Genomic DNA, 13,779 nt, shown 5'->3' with positions numbered 1-13,779 from the left:
AGATGGCATCTTAATAATTCCTAGGACAAACCAGGCTTGATAGATTTCTACCACAATTAATTTGTGAGCTCAAAGGAATGGGTAAAGTTTCTGAATACCTTTGCTGGAGACAATGGCAAAGCACAAACTCTGCCCAAAGTGGCACATGGTCCAGATTAAATAACAAGAGTTCCATCTTTTCTCTTTCTCTTGGTTAAAAGATGTTGATTGTTATTGTATTTGTTTGCATAGGCCAAAAAGAAAAACACCTAAGCTTGTGGGGTAGAACTCGTTTCTCTTCTTTTAAGAAAACCCTTCCTCTTAGAATGTAAAACTGGTTGATTTTTTTTTTTCCTATTAAAAACTGACGCTTTCCTGTTGGAAAAATCTTCCTGTGACTGGTGTTAAATGATTGTGAAAATAGAGGCTTATTGCAGATTACACTAGACCAGCCAGATAGTCTTGGAGTTAAAGAATTAGTAGGCCTTTCCAATGAGAATCAGCCTGAAATTATGTCCATTTATGTGACATGTGTTCTTATTTGCTCATTCATAGAATAGTAGATTCTATTATTTTTAGAGTTGTAAGGGGCCTTACAAGCATTGCACACAGAAGGTGGTCAGTCAATATTTGCTCAATAAATGCATGAATGTATTTTAATGTCCCTCTCATTGTTGAAACCTTTTCCATTTTCTATATACTACAGAGAGTCACTTAGCTTGTGCTTGAACATTCCAATGAACTAAAAGCTTACAAAATTCAGAGGCAGCCCTTTTCATTGGTGGATCACTCTAATTATTAGATCTTTCTCTTTCTTTCCTTTTTTTTTTAGACAGATTTTATCACCATGCAATTTCCACCCTTAGGTTTTAGTTTGGTTTTATGGGAGAACATTAAAATAAATCTACTTCCCCTTTTACGTGAAAGTTCATCACATATTTCCAAGACAGCTATCATGTCTCATAATTCTTTTCTTCTCCAAACTAAACTACCATTTTTCAGTTGATAGTGTTTCTAGTTCCCTAACCACCCCTATTCTTCTTGTCCCTGTTTTTTTTTTTTTTGGTCAATGCTTCTAATATATTTATTTATTTTATCATCTTCTGTATAATGACTCCTTTTTGAATCAGCAACTGCAATAGCTATTTTATTTATATTTTTTATTTAATTCCCACACCAACCACATAAAGTTGGTTTTTCCCAGTGAAAACACTGTGTCCGGGCCATCCAGCTAAGAGACATGACTTGGATTCATACTGACCGTAGATAACCACCAAATCATGAGCAAGTATCTGAGCCTTTCTTTGCCTCCGTTTTCTCATCAGTGAAATGGGGATTATAATCATCCCTACCTCCTAGAGCTCTCATGAAGATAGAATTCATATTTGTAAAGCACTTAAAAAAGCATCTGGCCAATAAAAAGCACTGTAAGTGTTTGTGAAACAAGCAAACCTAGTTTATGCTTCCACACTATACCGTACCCTATAATTTTTTTTAAGTGGGTTTGGTATGCTTCATCAAGGTCCCCCAAGTATATCCCTGTCTTAATTCCCAGAACCTGTAGTTATTACCGTATACAGCAAAAGGAACCTTGCAGATGTGATTAAGGATCTTGAAACAGGTAGATTTTCCAGGTAGACCCAATGTAATCGTAATAGTCCTTATAAAAGGGATGCAGACGTTAGAGTCAGGGAGAAAACCATGTGACCGTGGAAGCAAAGATAAGAATGATGTACTCTGAAGATGGAGGAAAGAACCACAAACCAAGAAATATAGACAATTTCTAGAATATGAAAAGGCAAGGAAATGGATTCTCCCCTATTGCCTCCAGAAGGAACCAGCCCTGACAACACCTTGACTTTAGCCCAGGGAAATGGATTTCAGACATTTGTCCTATAAGATAAAAAATTTGTGTTAAGCCACCAAATTTTTGATATTTTTTTACAGCATCCACAGGAAACTAACAGTAAGTGTCCCCAGTTGTCTGATACCTTGCATTAGAAAGATCTCAAGTATAAAGAACTTGAGTTACATCTGAGATGAGTATCATAGGCATTGTGTCCTAATCAACATCCAGGAAAATATATTTTACATCTAGAAATTCCTTGTATGGAATTGTATGTGATATTCCTAATAGCCTTGAGAGAGAAGTTTAATTAGCAAAAGCCACACTAACAACATTAAGTCTGCCCCACTTTCCCCCTTTTCTTGGGTATTAGCCATGCTTGTGACAATCGGTGTGGGGTAAATTTATCTCATTGGTGCTTTTGTTTTTATCCTCTGTCAAATGTCCTCCCTCCCCCCTTTCATTTAGGGACTCCTTTGCATCTTTGGGAGTGAGTTGCCCTTTCTAGGTGGTATCTTTCTTTTAGCCCTTCGAATGTCTGTGGTCATTCTTTTCACTTCAGTCTTAATTAATTCATCCCAAGTCCTCACCTTTGTTGTTTGTTTTGTTTTGTTTTTGTTTTAAAGGCCACAAAAAATACTGTTCGCACACACTGAGTCTTTGGTCAACTGAAATCTCAATCTATCCTGTATAAATTGATGGGGAACCTGGATATTTCCCAATTTACACCTATTTAAATTTTGAACCCAAATGAAATATTGTGTATTTTCTATGGAAGTGGGTTTGGCCACTATTTTAGGCTATCACACTAATAATAATAATAATAATTTATTGTGTATTATGTATCCAGTACTATTAGGGGTTTAAAGTATTAAATTGCTATTAATAATTATTACTAAATCATGTTGTTACAATAATCAAGATAAAAAGAAGAACTTTATTTTTAAATGCTGATTTTGCCATTCAGTCCATGTTATTTCTCCCAGGTTAGTTTTTTTCCCTCATATTTGAGCAGCATCCATACTATGTATTTCATCCATACTATGAATCCTGTTAAATATGTTAAATAGCAATGCAGAAATGAAAAGGTCTGTGTTGGGGCACCTGGGTGGCTCAGTGGGCTAAGCGTCTGCCTTCAGCTCAGGTGTGATCCTGGAGTCCCGGGAATTGAGCCCCCACCCCCATCCCAAGTTGGACTCCCTGCTCAGCAGGGAGTCGGCTTCTCCCTCTCTCTCTCTCTGCCCCTCCCCCCCTGCTCATGTACACACCCTCTCTCTTGCTTACTGTCTCTCAAATAAATAAATTAAAAATCTTTAAAAGAGAAAGATTCTGTGTCCACCATTACAAATGTTACTCAAGATCAGTTTCCCAAACTTCTGTGCATTTGTCTTCAAAGGGCCCTAAAATACAGATATCTGAGGACTGAGACCTATTTTTAATATATCAGTAAGTGAAAATTTTGGGAAAAATTAGGCTCATGTTGAAATATTAATCATCTCTCTTTGGGATTGATAGTTTTAACAACTTTGCCTCACTAATAACTGAGCTCGTGTAGATTTATTTTATCAGTGAACACATTATAAAAGACTTTGTAAGATGCTTTGCTGAAATTAGGAACTGATATTATATTATAGTCTTCCTGACAATCATCTTAGGAAGATACATCACTAATTTTATTTTATAGAGCACTGTATTAGTTTCCTAGGGCTTATAAGCCACAAACTGGGTGGCTTAAAACTACAGAAATTTATTCTCTCAAGTTCCGGAGGCCAGAAGTCCAAAATCGAGGTATCAACAGGAGTGGTCCCTTCTGGGGGACTCAGAGAGAGATTTCTGTGATTTTCTCCTGGCACAACTCCTTCTCTCCCTCACATGAAATTCTTCCCTCTGTGTCTGTCTTGTTGGTGTCTCTTTCCCTCTTTCTATAAGGAGTCCAGACTTATGGATCAGGGCCTCACCCTACTCCTAGATGACCTCATCTTAATGTGCAATTTATGTACATCTGCAAAGACCCTATTTCCAAATTAGGTCATATCTATAGGTACTAGGGGTTTGGACTTCAACATTTTTTGGGGGGCAGGGAAGGACACAATTCAACTCACAACAAATAGAGAAAAGGAGAAATCACTGAAGTGACTAGGGAATGCATACAGAATATGAACCCAATACTTTTGTCATCATACAATACTCCCTTGTTTCCAGTTCCCTGTGTCCTAGTGAATTCCACTGTATTTTCTGCATCTTCATAGACTAGCTACTTAAAAATGTGCTGTAGAATTTCGTGGGTGCTAAAAATAAATCTCACTAATTCTTGGTGTTCAAATCTATTATTTCCCATTTTTATTAAGTTGTTCATACCATTAACTCAGGTTCCTCAAGTACTTTTTTTGTTTCCAAGCTCACATAATTGCTCTAGACAATTTATTTAGATTGGTTTGCTGAGTCCTTATCACCTATACTCCTATATTGGGCTTCAGTTTCATTTTAATGATTATTCTATATATTCTAGTTTAAAGCATAATGAGTTCTGCTTTTCCATGTGCATATCCATTGTTCCTGCGCTGTGATTTGTCGTAAAAATCACTGGTCTCTTCCTACATCCTCCTTCCCTTCACAGTTCTTTTGCCTTCCCCTAAGGGTTGGTAGTTCAAAGTAGGGCTCAGCCGAATTCAATCAGTTAACCAACCAATTGACAGTTATTGGATTCCTATTATGAGCAAGGGCTGTGTGAGATGGGCGGAGGGGTGGGTTCTCACAATATAAGAAATAACACATAAGAAATCTTGCCCTTGAAGAGCTTGTATTCTAGTATGTGGAACACAACAGAGTAAGCAGGTAATTGCAATAGTATATGGTAACTGCTCTGAAAATGATTGTGAAAAGATGTCCTTGTGCAAGAGGAATACCTTATCCACCTTTGAAATAATTGCTAGTACCACACTTTTGTAATTAGCTACGTTTTTCCATATGTTGTTCCTTTATTATTCTATCTTAATATCTACTTTTTGAAGACACAATGCTCCTTTTATAGATCCGGTGGTGCCTTGGACGGGAGCTCCCTCATTCTGCAGCCAAGTATTTTTTTGCCTTATAATAATGTTCAACATATTAATCAAATAAAAACAGTATTATTAAAGTTAATAACATTAACCTCTTCTTTTTTTTTTTGCAGATTCGTATCAATGATATAGTTCTCTAGAAAAAAATCAGAAAAGCAAAGGTTGGTATGCTATCTTACAAACGCTTAAACCAGAGTTTATCTAAGAGAGGTTATTTAAAGATATGTTAGAGCATTAATTCTAAATTCCCTGGGGCACATTTGTTTAATCCAGACACTTCACATTATTACAATGTCTTCTGTGGTGGGAGATTTTATAGAGACTAGAAAGAAAAAGATATTTTTCCAGATACATTGGACAGTAATATGGATGGCCATTACCTACACATTCAGTTCCTCTAGCAGCTTCCTCGTTTTACTTTCATGGCTTTTTAAGAGGTTACTTCTAGGACAGCACTGCTCTTCAGTCTGCAACAGCTCAAGTCGGAAACCGAGCGGGGCAAATGCGATATCCACTGTGGCCTGTTTTTCTCTGTGACGGTTGTTCCTATTTTGTGTTTGTTTCTCTTTTAACGAGGATACAACTTTCATCTAGGGAGATGTATGGATCACTTGTTAATGCACTTAAATGCACTAAGGCACTCCATCAGTTGGAAATTGTGACTTGTAGCTGAGTTATTTTTTGCACAGCGAATGGTTTTCCTTTTGACATATTTTAATATACTTGCACACTGAGAGCAAGAGTGGGTGAACAGAAAACAGACTGTTTTATTAACCCAGCAGTCACCTTTGAGGTTTGTACATGTCCACTTTTTTTCTTGCCTTTGTACATAATCCCAAGAGGCTGGTACCTGGCTTTGCTCAGAATAACAAAGTCAGGCACAAATCTCCAAACACAATTGTTAGCTGAATGCCAACTGTTTCTTCTCATCTTTCATTTTTTTTAGACTTGAGCATTAAGAATTGTATCTTTATGGGAGAACCATAACCATTAAAGGATGAGTTTGTTTTTCTATTTCAGATGCTTCCCCTATCATTCACTAGATTTATTTCACAATATGTAATCTTTGGTGATAAAAGAAAATAATTTTTGCATGTTTTTTGCAGAGCTCCTTTTTTTTTTTCAAATCCATTAATAGTGAGAAGAAAAGAAGACGCAGATATGTTACAAGCTCTCACCGGACTCCGGTTTCAACAGAAAGAACAATTAGGAGAAAAGGAGAGGAGACTTCATCTCAGCCAGGAAGCCAGGGCCCAGCATACACAGTTCCACATGCAATTTTCATACAAACCAATGTTTCAGAGACTTTTCCCAGTAAGACCAGAAATTTCTTCAAGTCAATTACCATCCTTTTCTAAGGTATATATCTGTATATGTGTGTGTGTGTGTGTGTGTGTGTGTGTGTGTGTGTGTGTATATATATATATATATATATATATATATAGCCATAATTTCTAAGTAAACATAGTAGGTAATCACCACTGAAATCCACACATTTTAATTTTACTCAAAAGTTGAAGAGCAAATAATAAAAATCCAGAGCCTTCTCCCAGCTCCCAGGAAGTGGCTCATTTAAAAGGATGTAAGTATCAGAGCGACAAGACATCCAAAGTACACAGTTTTCTCTTCCATATCATCATCATTATCAACATCATCATCATGATAATAACACCAGTTGATATTTTAGAGACTTTTATAAATTACAAAGGAGTTTCATATCATCTCATTTGACTACCCAAACCAGTCAGTGAGGTGTGCCTTATGAACAGAAAAATTATTAAGAGTGAAAAGCCTTTTAAAAGCATTCCGAGACTTCTAGAACACAAGTAAGTGGTGTGGTATATAGAAAGCGTGACATCTTTGAGTTAGAATTCTGAGTCTGCATTGCTGATTCTATGATACCGGGCCTTTTAAAACATCGCTTTGTTGAACTGTTCAGTTTGAGAGATAATAATTATGCCAAAAGTGGTTATGGAGTTTGATTGAAGATTTCCTTTTGTAGACGGTCCGTTTTGGTGTGTAAAGGTAGCGAATGTATTTTAGATGGGATTTTTGCAGGGGAGTAGGTTAGAGAACATAACTTTGAAGACCAGCACAATGAGTATATGATCCTAAGGCTAGGGACCTATTCAGGGGAACACACCTAGTAGATGACAGAGGCAAGATTAGAATCCATTTTTTTTCTGCCTCCCAGAGTACATCTAGAATTCAGTTTAATTTCAACACTGTATTTTGAGCCTTTGACCAAGTTCTCAATCTATAATTGTAAGATAGAAATGTGAAAAAGAGAGACCTTACTATGAAGATTTTGTAATGTAGAAGGATAAATAAATGCATTAAAAGAAAGCCTGTACCATACGTATGGTACATAGTAATTGTACAAGGGTTCGGTGATGTCATGGAAGGCTTTATTATTGTGAGGCATTTGAGTCGGCCCTAAAAGTATTGCTACATCTGTTTTCAGGGAATAGCTATATCAATCGTATTTGCTTTAGCTTTTGTATTAAGCCTATTCTTAAAAAGAAGACCATTCCATTAACCTCTTGCAAACTTTCAACCACAATTGCTTATTTATTGTAAATTAAGCTTTCAAAAATCATTGCTCCTTAAGGTCATGTGTATCTTTTGTTTGTAATTATTTCTGACTTTATTACATGTTTTTAAGTCCTTCTAACTTTAATTACTAAAATGTTGTTTAGACAGGAATGCCTTTTAAAAATGTTTTTAATCTTTAATCTTTTTAATTGAAATATAGTTGCCACACAGTGTTAAATTAGTTTCAGGTGTACAGCACGGTGATTCACCACGTCTGTATGTTATGCTGTGCTCCCCACAAGTGTAGTTGCCACCTGTCACCATTCAACGCTATTATCACACCATTGACTAGGTTCCCTCTGCTGTAACTTTTATCCCTGTGACTTACTCATTCCATAACTGGAAGACTATTTTCTACTTATCTTTACTCATTTTGCCCAAGCCCCCACCGCCGCCCCTCTGTCTTCCTAAGTAGGCGTGCTTTTCCTGGAAAAATCACCTAAGATGGAGTGCTATAACCTTTGTCTTCTTAGGGTCCTCCTCCTCCTCCTCACATGCTCATTATCAAAACAATAACATTTTAGCACTTTTTAAGCAAGTGCTGTGGGAGAGCCATCATGCTGAGCAATTCGTGTACATTATTCCTAATTTCTTAATAATTTAGGAGAGTAGTTGTAAGCCCCATTTTGCAGACACTGAGCTGAGGCTCAGAGATTTTAAGAAATTAGCTCCGAATTATATGATGAGCAAAAATGGCGATGTTGGGCACTTAATATTTGTCTACCTAGTTGGAGTTTATCACTTTCTTACTAGGTTTATGAGTGAGAACTCAGATGATTTCCAGTACGAATAACCCATCTGGAAGCAGAGTGAGCCACCAAGACAATTTGTTGGTTTCTATTCCTAGGAAGGACAGCTGATACCAGGGGTGACTGGAACCAGGACTTCAGATATGTTAAGAACGTGTTTATTTCCCAACTGTGATTTTCCCTGCATACTGTCTTTTTCTCAGACCGGCTCCTCCTAGTAGCAAACCATGTCAGCTTCATTCCCTCCAGGCTCACATTCTCGCAACTTGCCACCTAGGAAAATGCCGGCTTGTGTTTACCTAGGTCCAGTGAAAAATTCAGATGAAGACTTGCCCGGGATCACAGTTCCATCCTTTGGTCTGGTCATTAAGGTGATGATGAGTGCTGTGCTCGGTTTTTATTGGTCAGGTGTTCACTTCTGCGACCGCAGGTACAGATGGAAGTGATAGTGTATTATTTGAATTGGGTGGGGGGTACTCTACAGACATGCCCTCCAGGAAACTATTAGGCAGTAGTCCCAATTTGTGGCTCTCAACACTGGCCATTATGATACCTGTTCTCATTGCCTTGGTTAATTTTCTACCAGTAACACCCCTAACTCATTAGATCTATTAAATTATATCTGCACGATGGAAAGGTGTTCTCTAATTTTACCCATTAAGCTAAAGTATGTCAAGTTTGTTATGAACATTTTTTTAGGGGGGGGAAGGGTAGTGGGAGAGGAAGTCTTAAGCGGACTCCATGCTGAGAACGGAGCCCCACTTGAGGTTCAATCTCATAACCTCAAGATCCCCTCTGGAGCTGAAACCAAAAGTCAGAAGCTCAACTGATTGTGCCACCCAGGTTCCCCAATGTATTATGAAATTTCTTAACACATTGTAATGTAAGTTTCAATAAATATTTATTAATTTATTTTGAAGAATGACATTTGCCTGTTTTAGAGTATGTAAAATAGGCATCTTCTTTAAAATGGAACATTTCTTTCTGAGCATAATCATGTGCCACCCCTGTGTTAGAATGTTAATGGACGGACTCTATGTGGGAAGCTCTACCCTCTGGAAGTATCCAATTTCATTTTGTTGATAACATGTAGAGGGGATAAAAATCATTAGAAAAATGTAGTCTCTTTCTTTTCTATAATAATGTCACACTTTTCTTGAATTCCCCGCTGCCCTTCCAATACTCATATCTTACCGGGGGATGGTAGGGGATAAGAGATGGGAAAGAGGAGATGGCTAATTGGGGAGAGGATAATGGGATAAAAATTTAACTTTCTAGTTAAATGTATTTCAAACCTTTCAGTTTAAAGTGTTTGCTTTCAGGTTAAATCTGTCTCTTTTTGGCAAATGCTGTCTGTCATGGGTATGAGGTAGAGCTTATGTGTCTATGTGTCCTCTGACCAGGCTTCCTGTTGGCTTCCACTGCCAGGTCTGTGGTGAACGGGATTCACGGCCTGTCCTCCTGGCTGAGGCAGCATCATGAGCCGGTAGACCCCGAGCCTCAACCACCACACAGCCCAGGCTGGACCTCCTCATGCCACCCCTTAACCACCAGAGGCCTGAAGGAATATTTGTCAAGTCACCATTTCTGATATGCTGAGGTCACTCAACACTATCAGAGCTCTAAACGGAAAACATACCAAAGGCTCCTCTTGTTCATGTTTTGTCTTCTCCCTGCTGGGGTTTCTGCCCTTTTCCAAACTCCCCAGTGCATACGCACTAATGACTTTCCTCCAGAACAGGGAATTAGGACCCTCATGTCTGTCTTGTTGTTTCCCTTTGTCTTCTTTCTACAAATTTTTTCCCCCGGAGGAAACTATTTCTTCTCCTTGGCCTGTTAGGAACTTCCTACATTTCCTTTTTCCAGTGTTGACATCCACCTTTTTCTCTAGGGCCACGAGCAAAAGGGCAGGGAGTTGGAATACAGAAAGGACAATATACAAGAGGTGTGTATCAAGGATATTAATCCTAATATTGGGGTAAAACTTACAGAACAAGAAAGGCAATTAAAAAAAAAAACCCAATCACAGAATCAACTGCTAAATATTCCATGCTTCCAATTTTCTAGTTGTACTTTGGATGTTCTAAATTTGTCAAATAACCTTCAGAATTTGGTTATCTCCTCCAGATAAATCTCATTTCCATTTACGCTGAAAAACCTTTTGAAGTTATCTATTTCAAAGACCTTTTAACAACCCTTGCTTTAAAAAAAAATTAAACTGAGACTTAAAAAAGAAATTATGTCAAGCATCCTGTATATTACCACTTACATACTTTAAAAATCCGTCTGCCTCTAGTGTTGATAAAGGGAAAGTACAGAGACTATAGAGCTAAAAAATATAAAATGACAACCACACATTGTCTATAAAAAGTTTTTTTTAATCATAATAAAGATTCCCCCCCCAAAGTTCCATTTGTTCTAAATATGAGGAATGTGTGGTTCAGACATGAGCAAATGTAGCTGCTACTATCTGATACCAAGTGATGGATGAACTGAAATGGTAGCAGCGGCTTGGGCTAAGTTCATCCAAGTTATGATCATCTTCATAATCAAGAAGCCTAAAGAAGTCACCTAATCCCCATTGTGTTTTCTGAATAATACATTATTCATTATTATACATCTGAGACTCATAGCATCTGATACCCTGTGAAATAGCTTTATAGCCCAAGAGTTTACTAATGGGGGAAAATGGCTCGCTGAAGCCAAGGGGTACAAGAGTGGGAGTCATCTGTTTCCTACAGTCTTCAAGTATAAGACAGTCCGGCACTGTGATTCATATTAATCAATACCTGCTTTTCAGGAGCTGTCTTGATTTTAGGTAATGAAGCAGAGAGAATTATACAACCTTTTGGGTAATATATTGTGGCATCCAAAGATGTTATAATATTAATGTTCTTCTTCACTATGATTGGCTTATAATTTTAGCATAATTTCCTTTTACTTATCTTGAAACATAGAAAACTGGTCACCTTTAACTTTATAATCTTCCTCCATAAACGTGAAGACTATTGTTCATTTTCAGTTTTTCCTTGTATGTCTCTTTTTTTGAGGCTTTTATTAAATTATTTTGACTAACAGTCACCTCTTCAAATTTCTCATGGTTACTTGAAACTGCATCATGGGGAATGACCAAAAAGAAATTCATTAAAGTTTTAAAATAATATGTACTCAACATACAACTTTGTTTTTTGAATTTTTAGTGACAACACTACTATCTTCATTTTCAATTATTTTTAAAATATGTAAGTCCAGATATATACATACTAATTATTTCTGTTAGCTTCCACTAGATGAATAATGGTATCTGTCTGTGCTACCTGACCCTGTGGGTGAAATCTCAAACACAAATAACTGAGAAAAGCAGAAATAGTATATATTTCAACTCCAAATTACATTTTTAATAATTATCTATACCTATACAAGTGAAGAGATTCAGTTCAAGATTTAAGGAGGTGTCTTGGTGTTCTGTGAATTATTTTAGCTCCCTCGATGCAACGGTTCCCAATCTCTCTGGCTTTCCTTTCAACTTTCTCCTGTTTAGGTTCAAGGGATTGCCTGTCTACAACTTCTCTGAGACCTCTCCAGTCTGATCACACACTGTGTAAGCAGCGGTTTCGGTAGATCCACTTTTCACTTGCTAGCGGACAGAAAACTAGCTTTCCATTTTCCTGTCCTTGTTTGGCTCCTAGTTACAACACTTTTCCTTTGTCCATAAGAGACCTTCTATACCCTTGGGGCTCCAGACATTCCCTCCTGCTTTCCTACACATGCTCCATCTTGTCACCCTCCCTTAAATTGTTCCACCACATTCTAGGCACTTGTTCTCACCATATGCTGTTCTATTTTCTACACAGCTTTTCAAAGTATCTGAAAATAATGAATCATATCATTTTGGGGCTCTTGGCTTTGTTTATATGTTTACTGATTGCTAGGCTCAACCATGTGAGAACGTAAGCTGCATAGGAGAATGGATCTTGTCTGTCTTGTAGATGCGGCTCTGGGGACTAGAATAGAGTAGGTACTTACAAAGTATTTGTTTAATAAAGGATTTTCCTTAAAACTCTAATTTGGGGATACTTTTTTTTGAGGGAATGGCTTCTCACACTATCTGCAGGCAAATTAATACATTATCATGGCTGCAATAAATGTAAATGCTCTAACCTACAACGGTTAGCACTGACCTCCTCTGAACTGACATCCAAAATCCAGCTGCTTCTACCTACAGGCCTTTTCAAATTCAGTATGGCCCAAGCTAGATTAGTAATCTGGTGTCTCCTGGTGCCTTCTCAAATGAAACAAAACAGAGACCCTGCTCATCGTTCAGTGTTTTGGACTTCATAACCGGAATACTTATTTATGCATTTGCTCAAGCCTTAAAACTGGGCTCATCTTTTCATCTTCTCTCTGTTATTGCAAATTCTTTTTGACTCTCTCTCATCCTCTTGAATCTGCCTCATAAATAGTTCTCAAATCTACCCACATTCCTCTGCTACTGTCGCCATTACCCTAGTCAAGGTTATTACCATTTCTCATGTATTTAACTACAATGCTCCCTATTGATGTCCTTGCTTTCTGTCTGGTTCCCATCCAAAGTTTTGCCACCATGTATCCCCAAGGATCTTTCACCAAGTAAATATGACTGTAATACCCTTTTCCCAAATGAGCAAACTCACCAACAAAAGCTCTTCAGTGGCTTTCCATTCCCTTTCAGATAAAGTTCAACCTCCTTAAGTTGCTTAGAGCGGGGATGTATCCTTACTCCTCTTACCTTTCTTGGTTTGAGTACTCATAAGAGTGAATGATTGATCTTTAGGCAATTTCCCCTACATTATACTTGTCTCAGCTGGACTATAGCTAGAAGCAAATTTGAGATTATAGTCTCCAATAAGTACCCTGTATCCTGTTTTTCCATATTAACAATTGAGAAGGGAATATTAAGCTTTGAAAACAGAGGAATGTGGTAGGTTTAACATTTTATGATAAAAAATGCATTTCTTAAGATTTAAAATACACAAAAAGGGTTACTAGCCCCAAAGCTTAGAATTTTCCTTAAGGATCATCTTTGGATCTACTCCAATGCATGAACAAATGTTCCATTCAATCACAGTTTTCAGACATAGCTGAATGGCCAAATTATTTTGGTCTAGAAAATTTTCAAAGCACTTAATACTTGTGTCCAATTATAGCCATAGAAATGTATCAATAACACCCTCAAGCATTTTCTAATTCCGGGATATCATCTAATGCCTTTTAATAATTTACAATATATTCATTATTGTCCCCCATCTCCACCCCCCAAGCTTTTTTCTGCAATCAATGCTATTTTAAAAGTAAAAATTCCTTTGCTGGTTCTTGTGAACAAAAACACTCCTCCTCTTTCTTCAGCCAATTATTTATGTAGTCAATCAGGTCTGCCATTGGGGCAAATAGTTTAAATATTTTAAGAACTTTAATCCTTGAATTGTGTAAAGTGTGAAAGGTCCATATATGTTAAACTTACTTAAAATGGTTACTTTCTAATTCTACCTTCATCTTCTTTTCTTCCATTACA

The 13,779-nt window shown here is 37.3% G+C and overlaps 1 protein-coding gene across 3 annotated transcripts in view; it reads left to right on the top strand.

The window, feature by feature from the left end:
* TFEC (transcription factor EC) overlaps positions 1–13,779 on the top strand; it is a 178,008-nt gene that overhangs the window by 45,642 nt on the left and 118,587 nt on the right. For 2 of the 3 annotated variants that reach the window (XM_073899097.1, XM_073899100.1), the window contains exons 2-3: positions 4,998–5,045; positions 5,991–6,243. In XM_073899097.1, the coding sequence (XP_073755198.1) occupies positions 6,046–6,243 (198 nt within the window). In that variant the 5' untranslated portion in view covers positions 4,998–5,045; positions 5,991–6,045. The remainder of the gene's footprint in view (positions 1–4,997; positions 5,046–5,990; positions 6,244–13,779) is intronic. The other variant, XM_073899099.1, reaches the window with a different exon arrangement.

Source organism: Callorhinus ursinus, unplaced genomic scaffold (assembly GCF_003265705.2).
Source record: "Callorhinus ursinus isolate GAN/ISIS: 27379988/994484 unplaced genomic scaffold, GSC_fseal_2.0 scaffold12, whole genome shotgun sequence".
NCBI classification, from domain to species: Eukaryota; Metazoa; Chordata; class Mammalia; order Carnivora; family Otariidae; genus Callorhinus; species Callorhinus ursinus.
The sequence above is the reverse complement of the archived record's forward strand: the minus strand, read 5'-3'. Positions and strand labels throughout refer to the sequence as shown.